The sequence below is a fragment of the Muscardinus avellanarius genome (genome assembly GCF_963383645.1).
Source record: "Muscardinus avellanarius genome assembly, chromosome: 11".
Taxonomy (NCBI): domain Eukaryota; kingdom Metazoa; phylum Chordata; class Mammalia; order Rodentia; family Gliridae; genus Muscardinus; species Muscardinus avellanarius.
This window is the reverse complement of record NC_137797.1, coordinates 102,273,041-102,291,662: the sequence shown is the minus strand read 5'-3', so window position 1 is coordinate 102,291,662 and position 18,622 is coordinate 102,273,041. Positions and strand designations below refer to the sequence as shown.

Sequence of the window (18,622 nt, the reverse complement as noted above, 5' to 3'; positions counted from 1 at the left end):
CCTGGCAATGGACCAGCATCCCCGCAGCACCGGAGAGAAGTCAGGCATGGCACGGAGGCTTCTGGAATGCAGCCTCAGCGACAAGTTGTGTGGTGAGCACCCGCGCCCAAAGGCTTTCAGATTCTGGATAGATTATGGGAGGATGGCTTGATTCATAGTAGGCATAAAGACAGTATGGTAAAACAGGATGAGGCCTTTGTCTTTGTGGGGGTGGGGAGAGGAGTGCATAAAAAATGCACACAGAGAGTCAGGCGTGGTGGGGGACGCCTGCAATCCCAGCATTTGGGAGGCCGAGACAGGAGGATCGTGGTTCGATGACAGCCTCAGCTACTTAGTGAGGCCCTTTGCAACTCAGTGAGACCCTATTTCAAAATAAAGAGTAAAAAATAGGGCTTGGGGTGGAGCTCGGAGGTAGAATGCCCCCGGGTTCCATCCCCAGTAGTGCAAAAAATAAAAATAAAATAAAATAAATAAAGATGCACGCAGGGGCGGCATCCTGGCTCAGTGCTCACTGGACGGGCTGGTAAACAGGGATCCTAAGGTTTCAGATCACAGCGCTGCTCCCGGGAGTTGTCTCGGAGTAGAACTCGGGGAAGGCAGGAGCAGCCTGTCCCGTGCGAGGGCCGGGGTCTCACGCTCTTCCTGCGGTCGCCCAGTCGTGCAGGAGCAGCAGTACGAGGTGATCATCGTGCCCACGCTCCTGGTCGGCCTCTTCCTCATCCTGCTTGCCGTCACCCTGTGGCTGTTCATGCGAGAGCAAAGATCCCAGCAACGGCATCCTGGACCTCGAGGTAAAGCTCAAACATTGGCCCTGGGCTCAGGAGAGATGGGTAAGGGGAGAGGAGGGAGAGGAGTGTCCAGCAGGGGAGGCGTGGCGCCTCTGTGATTCAGAGGGTGTCTCTGTTCTAGAAGTCACAGGCTACATCAATGCACCTGTTGGAGAGCAGGCGAGGGAGGCCTCGCTGTGACCTGTGTCGATTCTCTTAGTCCTATTCCATGATCAAGTGCTGACTCTGTGAATGTCTAAGGATCAAGGAGGAAGAGACCGGAATCGTAAAGTTCGAGGTTTTATTGGCATCCTGGAAGGCTGCCGTTTTACTCTAGGATACGCCTACCCTACTCTTTGCCTACAAAATATAAGATGAAAAAGGCTGGGCTTAGTACTTGGAAGCATCATGTCATAGAGATGTGTTTAGGTTCTTTTGGAACCCGCGTGATGAGAGAGGGTCAGCTCTACAAGAAACTCAGAGTAAAAGAAAAGGACAGAAGATCCTGGCGGTGATGGAGACCTGCAGTGCTGATCCTCAGTCCCTCTCTGGATGGCGTGCCAGTTCTTTTATACTTCCCTTTTATTGAAAACTTCTCACAGGAGTTGTTTAGGCGCAGTTGCCTCTTGTTCTCTTTTGAACCCACTGAGGTGAGACTATACGTCCCTCTTCCCCCAGCAACTCTTTCCAAGCCCACGGATGGCGGCTACATTGACAAGCCCGGTGATAAGTCTTAGTACTCCTCTAACCTGAACCACTGACTAATTCTGCACTCCTCCTTTGGGGTGTATGTGTGTGGTAAACCCAGGGCACTTTACCTCTGGGGCTGGTACCCCCAGCCCTTCTCATTTTTCATCTTGAAACAGGATCTTGCTAAATTACCGTGCACTAGCTTGGGATTACAGATGTGTGCCGATGCGCTCAGCGTGTACTTCCTCTTTTAAAAATACTTGTTGAGAAAAAAAGTATAAATTCACTTCCTAAATGATATGTTTATTCTTATGGATTCAAATATATTTTGTCCTCTGATTGCAGTTCCAATAATTCCAGATTCTTATATTAAACCGCCTACCTAGTTTACAGTTTTAAAATAATATGTATTTTATAGGTAGTATGCCCCAAAGGTTTTGAAATTCCCTTACACTTGTTCCCTTCCAATCAACTTTCTTACCTTACTAATGGCTAGCTAGGTTTCCACAGAAGTCTAAACCCTGCAGATATTGCTGACGTCCTCTTTCTCTTACAGTCTGTATCTAATCCATGAGCAAATCTCATCAATGCCATCTGTAAAATAAACCCAAGGTGGCCAGTCTCAGTGGCAAACGCCTGTAATCCCAATACTTGGGCGGCTGAGACAGGAGGATCACAGGTTTAAGGCCAGCCCAGCAACTTAGCGAGACCCTATTCAAAATAAATAAATACATACATACATACATACATACATACATAAATACATAAATAGGGATAGGGTGTAGCTCAGCGGTAGAACATCTCTGAGTTCAATCCCCAGTACCACACACACAAAAAGAGTTAAACCCAAGCCACTCTTACCTCTCATAGATCACTGTGATACCCTCCTAACTGCTTTCCCTGATTTTGTCTATACTCTTTTGTGGCCCATTCTTCGCAGAGAAACCAAAACGACTCTCTTAAAGCATTCATCAGGCCGGGCGTGGTGGCACATGCTTGTAATCCCCGCGCTTGGGAGGCAGAGACAGGAGGATCACGCAGGTTCGAAGCCAGCTGTGCTGGCTTAAGAGACCCTGTTTCCAAAAATAAAAAAGTATAAAATAGGACTGGGAATGTAGCCCAGAAGTAGAGGGCTTCCAGGAACCCCAGTACCGCCAAAAAAAAAAAAAAAAAAAAAGCATTCATCAATCAGTCTTTCAGTTCTCTGCTTAAAACCCCCAGTACCTTTCCGGCTTGCTCAGAGCAGACCAGGGCAATATTCTCCCAGGCTCCTCTTTGCCCCTGAGGTTGGCTCTCCTGCAGCTGCCCCGGCTCCCGCTGGGCTTCAGGGGTGCTGACTTCCTGCGTGGTCCTCGGGTCTCGACCTTGGGCATCTCTGCCCATCTCACCCCATTTGACTATAACATCCTCATGATAACAGCATGCTTTGTTCCTTGTTTCCAAATCTTTCCCAATGTCACCGCATTAGAAAGGCCTCTTGGTCTTGGTAGATAAAATGTCATCACCGTGTCCCTCCTTCCGGTCATCTTCCTCTCTAACACCCATCGCCTCCTGTCGGGCTGACCACGAGAGAGGAGCCGTCGCTTGAGTCAGGACTTTGCCGATCCCCAGCACCCACCACAGTACCTGGCACAAAGCTGGCCATGTTTGTTGAGTAAGTGGATAAACTAATGAATGATCGTGATTTAATGAGAGGAGTGAATGAGCTTTTAGAGATGGAGCAAAGTTCACGCTGGCTAAGAAAGGGAGAGGCTGTCAGAAGACTGTAGACCAACACTCAAGGGAACATGGAATCATTAGACTTTTAAGACACGGTGAGGAAGGAAGATTACTGAGAGCTTATAGCTGAGTTGTTGCCCACACCTTTCCCCCGACTTTGGAGGTCGTGCGACTCACTTAAATGACAGTCCCCTGGCAGTTACCGCTGTGTTGAGGTATCTGTGGTTTGGACACCTTTCCAGAACACCCTTGTCGCCATATCGCGTTCATGGGGATACTGAATTAGAGTCCTGAGGAAGACAGAAAAGGAAAGGTCCTGGCTTCTTTCCACAGGTCCGTCTCGAGTTGCCCTGGAAGGGGAGGGAATTATCTTTCGGGCTTTACACACTTGGTGTTGATGGTCATTCACAGAGGCACAGGAAGACATCCCCGCGCTGGCCAGAGAGAAGGCTGCTAGAGGAACTTCGTGGCATGCTTCTTCCCGGCTCTGGTTTTTCCGCAGGCCCCAGGGCAGGGAACAGCCGGTTGATAGCACCTCTTTTTTTTAGTTATTTCCCCAGTGCCGCAATCCAGGGGCCTGAACCTGGAACCCACAGGACATGAAGGAAAAGTGTTCGTGCCCCTGGAGGAGACATCAGTGGAAGGTTTTCTACGGGCCACCAGGCCTGCCCTGGCTGAGCTGCAGGTGCCCCGGGAGCAGCTCTCGGAAGACCTGCAGCAGATCCAGACTGGCACCTGGGGGGGCATCTATCGAGCCAGGATGCACACTGGGGACCCTGCTAAGGCCACAAGTGTCGTCCTCAAGGCTTTAAAAGGTAAAGGAATTGTCAGGTTACTCTGTTTTGATTTTCCACTGTGAGCCCCTCAAAATAAATGCCCAAAGGCTTTGCAAATATTAAATACTCATTAACGGACATTGTGATCACATTTTTTTTAGAGGAGAAGAGATTAGAGAGTGGAATTTTGAGACAAAAATGTTCTTCTCCTGAGCTGGGTGTGGTGGCACACATCTGTAATTCCAGAACTTGGGAGGCTGAGACAGGAGGATCACAGGTTTGAGGACAGCCTCAGCAAGTAGCAAGACTATCATTAACCTAGTGAGACCCTGTTTCAAAATACAAATTAAAAACCAATAGGGCTGGACGTGTAGCTCTGAGGTAGAATGCCCCTGGTTCAATCCCCAGTACCAAAAAAATAAATAAAGGGAAATGTACATCTTGGGGTTTTTCTAGCCTTAGCTCATCTTGACCTTCTGGGGCTGGTGGAACCGACTTTTATGATTAAATGCTATTTGGACTAAAATTTTTTAGGTTGTTTCTTCCTATTTTTTTCACTCTTTGATTCCCTTTCCTGGAGATCTCTCTCTCCATGCGTCTGTCCATCTGCCTGCCTATCTGTCTGTCTCTTTTACTCTCTTTCTCTCTTGCTGATAGTCAGGCAATGAGCAAGTAATCGTGGATGCATAATACAGAACAGGGAAAAGTCAGGCAAGAATGTTAATCCAAAGGCCAGGCAGTGAGAATGTTTGAATACGGACAGAACAGTTGTCTTTTATGCAGATGAAAACCTGTCCTTTTTTTTTTTCAGTATTGGGGATGGAACTCAGGGGCATTCTACCTCCAAGCTACATCCTCAGCCCTACTTTTTATTCTTTATTTTGAAACGAGGTCTCACTGAGGTTGCAAAGAGCAGCTAAGTAGCTGAAGCTAGCCACGAACCATGATCCTCCTGTTTCAGCCTCCTGAATGCTGGGATTACAAGTGTGCACCACCACGCCTGGCTAAGCCTGTCTGTTTCTAAGACCAACGATTCTTATGTTACCATTGATAAAAAAAGATCGGTGACATCGAGTATCAGTTTCTTCTCACTGGTCCTCTTTTATTTACTTTTTGTCCTCTCTTACACCACGGGGGAGCTTGCGAGTCACCCTCTGAGGCTGTCTCCTGCTCCTTGGCTCTCTGGTTATGCCTGACTGCTCACTCACCCCGCTCTTCTGTTCTCTGCAGAATCGGCCGGGCTCCGCGAGGTGCAGGACTTCATTGGGCAAATCCAATTCTATCAGCACCTGGGGAAACACAAGAACCTGGTGCAGCTGGAGGGCTGCTGCACGGAGAGGCCGCCGCTCTACATGGTGTTGGAGGATGTGGTCCACGGGGACCTGCTCAGCTTCCTCTGGACCTGTCGCCGGGTGAGCGGTGGAGGAGTGAGCGGGAAAGTCTTGACCTGGTTGAGTAGCCGTTCCCCTGTCATGTAGCACCAGAGATGGCAAAATAGAGGGACAAGGGACAGTGTGGGTGGCATCGCAGACTACCGGAGCATCAGTGTCCAAAGGAACTCTTAAGCGGTGATTGAAATGTCTCGTATCTGCTCTGCCCCCCTGGAGACACTTAGTCACGTGTGGCTACTGGACACCTGAAATGTGGTGGGAGTGACTGAGAAACTGAACTTTTCGTTTCATTGTGTTTTAAATATGTACGTTTGAACAGATACAAGTGTTAATGGCCACCATAGTGGTAGCGGGAGTTAAGAGTGTGGCCTCAGCTTGGTGTGGTGGTGTACACCTGGTAATCCCTGGTAATATCTGGGAGGCTGAGACAGGAAGGTCACAGGTTTGAAGCCAGCCTCAGCATCTTAGTGAGATCCTGTTTCAAGATTAATAATAATAATAATAAAAATAATAATAATAATAAAAGACAGGCGTGGTGGCACATGCTTGTAATCCCAGCATTTGGGAAGCTGAGACAGGAGGATCGCAGTTCGTGGACAGCTTCAGCTACTACTTAGTGAGGCCCTTGGCAACTCAGTGAGACCCTGCTTTGAAATAAAGAATAAAAAAATAGGGCTGGAGGTGTAGCTTGGGGTAGAATGCTCCTGGGTTCCATCCTAAGTACCACAAAAAATAAAAATAAAAATAAATACGATACGCTGGGCGTAGTGGCGCACGCTTGTAATCCCTGCGCTTGGGAGGCAGAGATAGGAGGATCACTCTAGTTCAAAGCCAGCCTTGCTGGATTAAGAGACCCTGTTTCCAAATAAAAATATAAAATAGGTCTGGGAGTGTACCCCGGAGGTAGAAGGGCTTCCAGGAACCCCAGTACCACCAAAAAAAAAAAAAAAAAAGATACAATAAAAGGAACTGGGAGTGTAGCTCAGAGGTAGAATGCCCATGGTTCAATCTCTAGCACCACCCTCTCCCAAATAAAAGTGTGTGGGCTCGTGGCTTTACCTATTAGCTCTGTGACTTTTGGCAAGTTGCCTCTTTGACCCTGAGTTTGTCGATGCAGAAAATGAGAGGAAGAGTAAATTATCACTGACAGCTAAGGACATTAGTATCTGCAAGCACAGCAGTGACTGCTGCTTAGTAAGCATTCAAAATGGTATCTGTTATAATTGCGTAAAAACATAACGATGATGAGTAAAGCCTGCAGTGTGGTGACTGTTAGCCGTTAAGCGCATTTTCCCATCCTGTAACATCACCCGCGCTGACAAGGGAGAGACTCAGTTTGTGAGTTTCTGAACCTCAAATTCACATTTTCCAAAACTGCAACATTCAGAAGTATCCAGCGCCGATGCAAGTCCCCTTCCCCGCCTTCCCCTCCTTCTCTCTCCGTCTCGCTCTGTGGGAAGCGCTACCTGTTTCCCGAGCTTCTCGTCTGCTAATGGGCAAGTTCAAGGTTAACGAACCTCCGCAATTTACCGCATCAATCTGGGCTACTATTATTATTATTTACTGCCACCTGCATTTTGTGGTCTATTATTCAAAGCTGCGTTCATATGAGAAAGGGATCCCACCAAGGTCGTCCTCAGATGCTCTTCTTTTCACGTCAAACATCTCCCTTCTCTTTGCAGTCAATGCTCACTCCTCTTTCACATCTCACTGGCCGTGGTGCCCATCTGTCCAGCTGCCTTCACTCCCTTTATCCCACTGCCACATCCTCTCTCAGCTCTCTGTGTGTTTCCCCAATGACGTGTAAAGACATGTAACCACCTATGTATCTATTTATTTATTTATTTTATTTATTCATTTATTTTATTTTATTTTTTCAGTATGGGGATGGAACCCAGGGGCATTCTACCTCCGAGCTACACCCCCAGCACTATTTTTTATTCTTTATTTTGAAACAGGGTCTCACTGAGTTGCAGAGGACCTCACTAAGTAGTAGTTGAGGCTATCCATGAACCACGATCCTCCTGTCTCAGCCTCCTGAATGCTGGGATGACAAGTGCGCGCCACCTTGTCCTGCTTTATTCATTTATTTATTTAACATGGTCCTAGGGACTAAAGTCAGGGACATTCTACAGCTGAGCCACACCCCTAGTCCTACTTTATTACTATTTTTTTTAACTTCAAAACAGTTGCTGAAGACCTGGCTAAGTTGCTGACGCTGTCTTCAAACCTGCAATTTTCCTGTCTCCGCCTCCCGAGTCCTGGGGTTGCAGGCAGGCGCCACCACACCCAGCTACGATCTACTTGTTTATGGTTATTTGATTTACTCCACACATTTCTAAAACTTCATAAGTTCCAGGAGGAAGCAGCTATTTTTACTTCACTCATTCTTTGTGTGTGTGTGCGTGTGTGTGTGTGTGTGTGTGTGTGTGTGTGTGTGTGTCACTGGGGATTGAAACTAGAGATATTCTACCTCTGAGCTAAACCCCAGCCCGCTTTTATTTCTTGTTTGGAAATAGAGTCTCACTAAGTTGCGGAGGGCCTCGCTAAGCTGGCTTTGAACCTGGGATCCTCCTGACTCAGCCTCCCAAGTCCTGGGATCACAAGCACGCGTCACCAAGCCCGGATTTTTTCATTCTTATTTCTTTTGTTTTCATAGGTCTTTGCTTTCATCCCTGCAGTTCAGAGTATCTATATCACACTTTATAAAAATCAAACCTGAGCTGGGCATGGTGGCACATGCTTGTAATCGCAGCATTCGGGAGGCTGAGACGGGACAATCGTGGTTCATGGACAGCCTCCGCTACTACTTAGTGAGGCCCTTCGCAACTCAGTGAGACCCTTTTTCAAAATAAAAGGAATAAAAAATAGGGCTGAGGGTGTAGATTGGAGGTAGAATGCCCCTAGATTCCATTGTCAGTACCACACACAAAAAAATCAAATTCATTTGTGCCACTTGGAAATAACACTTTTATCCCCATTGCACTAGGATGTGATGACCATGGATGGTCTCCTCTACGATCTCACAGAAAAACAAGTGTATCACATCGGAAAGCAGGTCCTTTTGGCTCTGGTAAGTAAGCCCAGGCAGAATACAAATACGTGGTGGGGGTTTTCTTATTAGACTTGTATTTGGTGTCATAGTCATGATCTCAAATAGGGCATCTATTGTGAAAAATTTGGTAGAAGTTAGGTGGCGAGGAGGTGAGCACATACTGAGAAATGGTTTTAGTTCTTTGTTTATGGAATCATTTAGGTGATATACCATAGGATTAGTAATTCCAGGAAGAATGTAGTCAACCTATGGTATATAAAAGGAACAAATTTGTTTTCTCTCCTGCCTAATGGCAATAGTATTGCTAGAAATTATTTCTTTTCTTTTTACTTATTTACTTTTATTGATATATTAGAATTATACATAATCATATGATTTGTTGTGGCATATTTTTTTTTTTACTTTTGTGGAACTGGGGATAGATTCTAGGTGCATTCTACCTCTGAGCTATACCCCAGCGTGATTTTTTATTCTTTATTTTGAAACAGGATCTGACTGAGTTGCAAAGGGCCTCCCTAAGTAGCTGAGGCTGTCCAAGAACCATGATCCTCCTGTCTCAGCCTCCCGAATGCTGGGATTACAAGCATGCGCCACCACACCTGGCAGGAAGGATTTTAAAAGCTCATCAATTTGAAGGTTCCAAGGCCAGGTCTAAGAGCTATATTCCTATTTACTTGCTAGTCTTACTTCTCCATATATGCTTCTTTATTGTTTTGTAGTGCTGCAGATAGAACTCAGGACTTTTCTACTCCCAAATTACACCCCCAGCCCTTTTTATTTTTTATTTTATTTGGAAATAGGGTCTCCATAAGTTGTTAAATTGCTGAGGCTGTCCTCAAATCTGTGATCCTCCCATCTCAGTTTCCCTAGTACTGAGATTACAGGTGTGTGCCACCACGCCCACCTACACTTCTAATAATAGATGTAAAAGAAGAAAAAGGGGCAGCAAGTTGAGTGATATGGAAAGAGAAATTGACTGGGTGAAGGGCTACAGAACTCAAAGTATACAAACGTCCACCTGGAAAACAAAACAAACTGGTTCAGAACATGTTTGGTTGAGTTGATAATAAACATGATCGAACATCTCCTGAGAGATTAAGGAGCAAGAGAAGAAGGAGGGGCAACCGTGGGACCACTCTTATTTTGCATACCTAAATATTTCAGTATACACATTCAAAAAATAAGAACCAAAAGCATAGTTTGACTATGGCCTAAAATTAATAATTGTTTTATAATAACATCTGATATTTAGCTCATTTTTAAGTTTTATTTATTTATTTATTTATTTATTTATTTATTTATTTTTGTGGTATTGGGGATGGAATCTGGGACTTTCTACCTCCGGGCTACCCTCCCAGACCTATTTTATATTTTATTTGGAAACAGGGTCTCACTAAGTTGCCAAGAGCCTCACTAAGTAAATAGCTGAGGCTGGCTTCCAAATCGTGTGAACCTCCTGTCTCAGCCTCCCAACTACTAGGATTACAAATGTGCGCCACCATGCCCGGCTCTTCAAGTATCTTTAATTCTTCCAAGATTATCTTTCTTTTTTTTTCTTTTAAAAAATACTTTTGTTAGTATATCAATAAAATAAATCATCTAATTTATGCTTTGCCCATCTATGAAATCATTACTACCAATTTTATATGCGTGGAATGGTGGGTAGCGGGGCAGTACCTGGAGAATCACACTGTGGGTAGGTTTGTCTGTACGACTTCAAGCCTCACTCAACTTAAATGAAGGGGAACGCCGGGCGTAGTGGCGCACGCTTGTAATCCCTGCGCTTGGGAGGCGGAGACAGGAGGATCGCGCAGGTTCGAAGCCAGCTGTGCTGATTTAAGAGATCCTGTTTCAAAAATATAAAATAGGTCTGGGAGTATAGCCCAGAGGTAGAAGGGTAGAAGGGCTTCCAGGAACCCCAGTACCACCAAAAAAAAAAAAAAAAAAAAAAGAAGGGGTAAGAGGACTCTGAGCTTAAGAGAGAACATTTGCCTATACTAGAATAACTCGGGGAATTCAGATGATGATTTCTATGAAATCATCCAGATAATTCTGCTGAAGGTTAGCATTCTGCTATAGAAAATCAAGACTCTATGAACCTACGACTTTAAGTACGTGTTATGTCTTGTCTTCCCTGTGTTTAAAATATACCAGGGGTCTAAGAGGAGTCAGGAAAGACAAAGGGGGGGGGAGAAGTGAGAATAGAATTGTAGTTAGAGTTGACGCTCCCAGGAGACGAGGAGAGCGCACATACTATCTGCAGTGTGAGGAGGTTTGCTCTCGGCGCTGACACTCCCTCCGTACAGTTAGGATGCCAGCCTGCAGCCTTGCCTGGCTTCTGAACCACGTCTGCAGAGGTGCGCTACAGGGCTCCCAATCAAACAGGTGCATTCATTACGGAGGGTCTCATGTTACCTGGAACAAGGAAATAGACTGTTATTATTTTGAACAACTTCAAAAGTTCACTTCTTAGTTCTTCTCAGGGCAGTATAATGTTTTTGTTCTAAAACCACTTGAGAGACAGAAAACTGCTAGTCACTGTTTCCTTCTTCCGTGAGGATTGGACACCATCAGCTTAACTATTTTTTTGGAGGGGGGTACTGGGCATTGAACTTGGGGGCATTCTATCTCCGAGCTACACCACCCCCAGCCCTATTTTTTATTCTTTATTTGGAAACAAGGTCTCCTTAAGTTGCAGAGGCCTCACTAAGTAGCTGAGGCTGGCCACGAACCTACAATCCTCCCGCCTCAGCCTCCCAAGTACTGGGATCACAAGTGTGCACCAACCACGCCTGGCTCAGTTTAACCTTTTAATCTCCTGTGCTATCTTTCTGGAGGAAGAGGCCCCAGAAGGTCTTGTCTCAGCTGTGGTGGATCTCAAATGCTTTGCTGGCCACATTCAAATCATGTTCATACTTCTGTAAAGTATAGGCTATCAGGGTTCTCTTTGTAGGTTAGGGTTTAGTGAATCTAGGGTGAAAAGCTCTCAGGCAATTTTAATTTGGAGTCTGGTTTGAGTATTATTAGTAGAGTTTTATTAGACTCTTAGAATACCTGTTTCTAGTCATTAACACACAGTAACTGTGTGAATTTGTGCTATCATTTGGATTTACCTAAAAGATATTCCCCTAACTAACCACATCCAGAGACAAAACGAGATGATGTAAAACGTTGCATAAACTCATTATTATGAGGTTTTCTATGGTTTTGCTGTGGGACCCAGCCCCTTTTCAGTTTAACTGGATCCAGTATCTAACTGGGTTCCTATGTAGTGGGTAAAAATTCATCTTCAGTGGGATTTAGTAGAAAGTGCTGGGCACGAGATGTGGAGTTTAATCCTAACACAAATCACTGTCTCTAGGCTTGTTTGATCATCAACCAAATAGATGCTAATCAACTTTGATAAGCTCACAGATAATGTATGTAAAGTATAAGCCCTGAACTTTACACAGTGAGCCTCAACAAGCATTCTGTAGGTGTGAAGCGGTTGGACGCTACTAAGAAGAAGATAGAGCTATTTGTACCTGAAGTTCAGAAGAGAAAGCAGAGATGTGTGGCAAAAGAGCACTGCTATAACAGACTATACACAAAATCATGCCGCCCCAGTACAGCAGAGGAAAGAAGTCATTTTATTGAAGATGGAGTTTGAAATAAAAGTATGAATGTAGCGTGATCAACCTGGACTCTCGTTGCTGGGAGGGGAGAAGGGGAAGTGGGGGGAGGAGACGGCACCCAGCACAGTCTGAATGTATGCCATTTTCAATATGAGCCACATAAAAATGAAAATTAATTAATTAATTAAAAAATAAAAAAAAATTGCCGGGCGTGGTGGCGCACACTGGTAATCCCCGCGCTTGGGAGGCGGAGACAGGAGGATCGCGCAGGTTCGAAGCCAGCCGCGCTGGCTTAAGAGACCCTGTTTCCAAATAAAAATATAAAAATAGGTCTGGGAGTGTAGCCTGGAGGTAGGAGGGGATATAAGAACCCCAGTACCACCAAAATAAATAAATAAATAAATAAACAAATAATTTATATACCTCAAAAATTAATTTACAAAAAGGAAAGTATCAGAGAAGACTTATATTTTCAAAATTCAGTGTTAGGGCTAGGGGATGTAATATCACTGCTTAGCATGCATGAAGCCTTGGTTCGGTCCCCAATTAAAAAACAAATAAATCCTGTATTAACGTCATCTGGAATATTTGCTCAAATGGTAATACTAACCCTAAAGCAAAAGAATGTCTGATCATCAGCACACTTTAAAATTGAAGCCATTGCTAAGGAGAATTTATTTAGTGTGGAAAAGGCTCCCCAGGACTGTCTCTCTTATCAGTGCCCTTCAGTCAGCCTATTAACTTTCATCTTCTGCTGACAGGAATTCCTGCAGGATAAGCATGTGTTCCACGGGGACGTGGCCGCCAGGAATATCCTGATTCAGAGCGATCTGACTGCTAAGCTCTGTGGCCTGGGCGTGGCGTATGAAGTCCACACCCACGGGACCATCTCCTCTGCTCGGAACATACCTCTCAAGTGGCTGGCCCCAGAGCGGCTTCTCCTGAGGCCCTCTGGCATCCGAGGAGACATGTAAGTCTGTCCCTGCCCTTTGGATCTCCTTTCTTGATGACCTGGGTGTGCACCCTGAATAGGACTGGGTGTGTAGTCAGTTATGTCTAGGGCTGAGATCTCTGCTTGGAAGCCAGGCACACTCTCAGGCACAAGTATTTCGGGACAGAGTTCATGTCTGGCATCTGTGAAAATCCCTTTCAGTGCTTTCTTAAAAAAATATTGTTTCTGCATTAGCTAAGAAGCTTTCATTAAGACAGAAAAAAGAAAAATGAAAAGTAAATACAGCAATATTTGAGGACTTTAATCCTAATAATTTGGCTCTGATTTGAAGGGTGTGGGTCCATTTAATCCAGAGATTCTCAAATTTATTGGTGTACCACCCCCTTTACTGAAAAAAAAATTACTCAGCAACCCCCTGTGTGTTTCTATTCACCCCCTTATTTTTCAAAGCCTTCTAATGGCACCTGAGGCCACTAATGCCCCCCATATGTCCAGCCCCCTTCCCACCTCACCTGGAGGTGGTATCACAGACCTTGAAAATCTATGACTCAAAAGGCCAGTAAGTAGCTGGGCATGGTGGTGCAAGCCTGTAATCCCTGAGGACCACAGGGTGGATACCAGCCTTGGCAAATATTGAGACTTTATTTTAAAATTAAAAATAGAGCTGGGCATGGTGGGTCCACCCTTATAATCCCCGTGCTTGGGAGGCTGAGACTGGAGGATCGCACAGGTTTGAAGCCAGCCTCGGCTACTTAGTGAGGCTCTCAGCAATTTAGTGAGACCCTGTTTCCAAATAAAATATAAAATAGGTCTGGGAGTATAGCCCGGAGGTGGAAAGCCTCTGGGTTCCACCCCCAGTACCACCAAAATAGTAGTAGTAGTAATAATAATAATAATAATAATAAATAGAAAATAGGGTTGAAGGATGTATAGCTCAGAGGCAGAATGTACCTGGGTTCAATCCCCAGTACCAAGAAATAAAAATAAATAAATAAATAAAAACAGTTAAATTAGGAATTACTAAAACAAAAATATGCACACTTCAACTAGTTTTAACTTAAAACATACACATGTGTATTTATTCATTTATTTTTGCTGCACTGGAGATTGAACTCGGGGACATTCTTCCTTTTAGCTACATTCTCTTTCTTTCTTTCTTTCTTTCTTCCTTATTTATTGGTGGTACTGGGGTTCATGGAAACCCTTCTACCTCTGGGCTACTCTCCCAGACCTATTTTATATTTTTATTTGGAAACAGGGTCTCTTAAGCCAGCGCGGCTGGCTTCGAACCTGTGCGATCCTCCTGTCTCTGCCTCCTAAGCGCGGGGATTACAGGTCCATGTACAATTGGTATAACCAGAGTTGCAAAGAATCACAATGGACTTTTGGTAATCATCTAACTCAAGCGCTTGATGAAGCTCATGGATGAAGTGTTGAATATCCTATTAGTAGGAGCATCATGAGTAGCAAAGGGATGTTAGAACAGTAAACATGTTCTAAATGAAAAGATTTCAAATGATGCTTCATTCATATCTGCTTTTCTATAGAGACCTGCAGGCAATAAGCTTAATCATAAGCTACTGGTCATTTAATGATGATAGAATAGTGAAATATACATCTTTCAAGTCATATTGCTTAGGCACAATACCTGTTATAAAATATCTAAAGCTCACTCTCTTAATACGTTTTCCTAGCGTGGGTCAGTGAGATCTACTGAGAAAACAATGAACAAATGATAAAACTCCTTTGGCCTTCTGCTACGAACAAAGGCTAAAATCTTAGCAGAGAGGGATGAAAAAGATAAGAAAGGTACACAGAAAAGTTCCATGTTTGGGTGAATGGATTTGTGTGACTGCGTGTACACAATACACACATGCGAGTTAGAAAGTAATAATAGACATCTATTGATTTGAAATACAATGAAGACATAGATCCAGTCCCCAAAGAGATCAGAACTTAAGGGAACAGAACAGAAATGTTCTTCTGCCCCCCAAATGCTGGAGATTAAACCCAGAGGTACTGTTTCACTGAGTTATGTCCCCAGCCCTGCCCTTTTTATTTTTTGAGGCAGTGCTTTGTTAAGTTGTCTAAGCTGGCCTTGAACTTGTGATATTCCTGCCCTAGTCTCCTGAGTTGCAGGGATACCAGGTGTATCCCCCCACATCCACCTAGAAATGATTTCTAATTGTCTCGTTGCTTTGCTGATTCTTCTTGGATGCCCTTGACCATTCTTCAGTGTTTTCTTTATGGGGCTCTCACAGAAGGCTGCTGATATTAGGTGCCTTCCCACGTTATGAAGGGTGGAGGGCAGGTCTTGTTTCTTTAAGAAAAGGAAAATGGACGTTAAGTTGATGGCTTGTTTCTTTTACAGCTGGTCCTTTGGGATCCTGCTCTATGAGATGGTGACTCTAGGTAAGGAAAACCTTCAAAGAGTGTGCATCTATATGTAATATGCAGTATGTTTCTTGGGGGTGATTTTCCTTGGGGGCGGGAGAGAAAGTATTGAACACTTCCAAAGACTGAATTGGGCTAAGTCGAATCCCAAACCTGCCTGACTCCTGACGTGTCTTGTAAAGTGATGATGCCCTCCTTGTCTTTAACTTTCTTTTAACTTTTTTTCTTTCTTCCTCTCTTTTATTCCAACAATATCATTCCAAGGGATGTTTTTAAATTCACAGGGTAATTCCCTACAGTGATCTTGTGTAAACATAAAAATGTTCTCTATTCATCAATTCAACTAATAAACTATAGCACCTTCCCCTGTTATGAAGAGTGGAGGGCAGGTCTGGTTTCTTATTTTATTACTTACCTAAAGTTTAAAGATTTTCCTTTAGGCTTTTTTCCCCAAATCACCTTGCCTAAAAATTCACTGTTATATTTTTACTCGATCAGGAGGGAACGACTGTATCGTTTCTAATATTCTTCCTAAGGCCTTATCTTTGGCAACTGGCCCAAATAGATGTAGAATAGTGTTGTTTGACATTCATATTTTTTAAAAGAGTAGTAATAAACATTTTGAAACTTGCTATGTGTGTAACAGTGAGATTGGTAGTGATACCTCCATATGTGGGCATAACAGAATTTGAATTGTTTCTTTCATCAGTTCTTTCTGTAAAGTTTATATTTTAGAACACCTTAAAATGATCTTGCTGCTCTCCTCTCCATATTGACAGGGGCTCCTCCATATCCTGAGGTCCCTCCTACCAGCATCCTACAGTACCTTCAGAGAAGGAAAATCATGAAGAGACCCAGTAGCTGCAAACACACTATGTAAGTGGCTTTGGGAGGCCTGCTTTTCCTAATCCCAATCCTTAGTTACCCTTGTGTTTTAAACACAGCCTTAGACCAAACCCTTGCCCTAACACATCTGCTTGTATGTCCTGTATGCCTACATAGCAAGTATACACGCACACATCCTATACCATGTTGAGGCGACCACTGAGAATTGTATTCGGAATCCAATCTTGATAAAATTAGTTTAATTCCACAGGATGTTTCTGAATTACAGAGGAAATGAACCAAATGCAATGTAAATACAGTATTGTTTCGTCTAAATTCTAGTCTTTTACCAACCTGAGTTTGAAGATAGCTGCCACAAAATCCATTGCACTAGACTTATCCATACAGAGTACACTGTCTCTTATTTTTTAATTTTTTAAAAACTACTCAACTCTCTGTTTCCCCAATTTTTAGCATTGTAGAAGCCAACTAAAAATTTGGGGGAGGAATTAGGAGAAATTAGAAAGTCAGAAGGAAGATATAATATTCTCAGAAGAAAGAGATTTTGGTAAACCAATCTAAAGGCAGAAAATGGAAAGAATTAATGCAGACATTTTAATTAATAAAATCCAAAAAGAGGCTGTTAAGGAAACTAAGAAAAGGCTAACTTATGTTTACAAAGGCAGGAGAAATACTATGTTAATGAACATTTCTATTAGAATTGCCATTATTTTGTAAAATTTTCACCACAGAAAGGATACATTTCCCTTTCTGTGTAAACACTATTTTTTTTTTTTTTACCTACAGTAAAGAATACTGCATCAAAGGCTGGGGGGGATAGCACATCCCAGTACATGGGAGACTGAGACAGGAGGATGGCAGGCTCAAGGCCAGTCTTGGCAACTTAGTGAGACTGTGTTTCCAAAAAAAAAAAAAAAAATGCAGTGGGCTGGGGTGTGGCTCAAAGGTAGAACCCCTGAGTTCCATCCCTAGTATAACACACACACACACACACACACACACACACACACACACACACACACACAGAATACTACATTAAGCAGATTATAAAGTTTAAATGTCTTGACTACATACATGAACATGCATGTACAGACACAGTAATGCTGGCAGGGTATACTATAATTAAACTACAGACAAGTATTTCTTGCAGGCCTTCCCTGCGTGAAAGATTGTCATTGATAGTGGACACTTGACAAAGCGCCTACCTGACCTTGAATTTAACACTTGATGAGGAGAGATGGATATGAAATCAACAGTGTGCAGTAGTACAGGGTGATTAAAATCTCCATCTCATATAATAGAATGAGGAAGATATGGGTAGTCCTGACCCTGAGCCTTTTGTGTGTGGCCCTTGTTTACAAGGCAATACACAATGTGCAGTGGAAATTACATCTATTGTAGTTTGAAAACTCTTCATTCATTCTTTTATTTTTGTGGCACTGGAGATTAAACCTAGCAGCATTCTACCTTTGAGATACACCCCCAGCCCTACGTTTTTAATTCTTTATTTTTGAAACAAGGTCTCACTAAGCTGCGGAGGGCCTCCCTAAGTAGCTGAGGCTGGCCGCGAACCTGTGATCCTCCTGTCTCAGCCTCCCAAGAACTGGGATGACAAGTGTGCGCCACCACGCCTGCCTTTCCAGTTATGCTTATTATAAAAGTCCCATTGAGAAGATGATAGGAAGGTGAAATGGAGCTGCAGTCTCTGGAAATAAGATGACATGCAGGACAGAGAAGCTGAAAGCTGCAGGGTTTTGCTGTTTCCTCAAGGTTTGCTGGTGAGGAGACGTGTTCCTTATCGGTTTGCTTGTCTCTCCTACCCACTCTCAGGTACAGCATCATGAAGTCCTGCTGGCGCTGGAGTGAGGACAACCGCCCTTTACCCAGAGAGCTGCGTGCTCGCCTAGAAACTGCTGCTCGAACTGCGGATGACAAGGCTGTGCTGCAAGTCCCAGAGCTGGTGGTGCCTGAACTGTACGCAGCGGTGGCCGGCATCAGCACAGAGAGCCTTTCCTACAGCTACAGCATCCTTTGAAGACCTCCAGCCATTCCAAGATACTCTCTTGGAACCAATCCCTTGAAGAACCGAGCACGGACTCTAGTGAGACAGAAGGAGGGGGGAGGACATGGATCCGCATCTCCACCTATATATTTCCCTAGAAATGTGAACAGATGCTGGCTGAGGCTCTCTATGTCAGAGAAATACTGTCGGTCTTATATTTCTATCCCAATACTGAAGGTCCTGGGTAAAAGTGGAGGATGTGTCAATGCAACAAAGATTTTAAAAATATCTGCCAGGTTTGTTTTAGCATGGTACAAAAAGGCTGGTTCTGCCCACACCAGGCTGCTTTCCTCCTTAAAAATGTCTTCATCTACGCAGGAGACATGTTCCTCATCGGTTTGAACTCTTAACAAAGT

General features: G+C 44.0%; 1 protein-coding gene across 1 annotated transcript; it reads left to right on the top strand.

Annotated features, from left to right (window-relative positions):
* Nucleotides 1-37: 37 nt before the first annotated feature.
* Nucleotides 38-18,239, top strand: STYK1 (serine/threonine/tyrosine kinase 1; the record flags this gene model as incomplete). Its single annotated transcript, XM_080705688.1, has 9 exons — nt 38-92; nt 657-791; nt 3,725-3,991; nt 5,183-5,364; nt 8,333-8,416; nt 12,774-12,982; nt 15,336-15,376; nt 16,138-16,234; nt 18,035-18,239. The coding sequence occupies exons 1-9, from the start codon at nt 47-49 to the stop codon at nt 18,237-18,239; spliced, it is 1,266 nt and encodes a 421-aa protein (XP_080561814.1). The 5' UTR covers nt 38-46.
* Nucleotides 18,240-18,622: the final 383 nt, after the last annotated feature.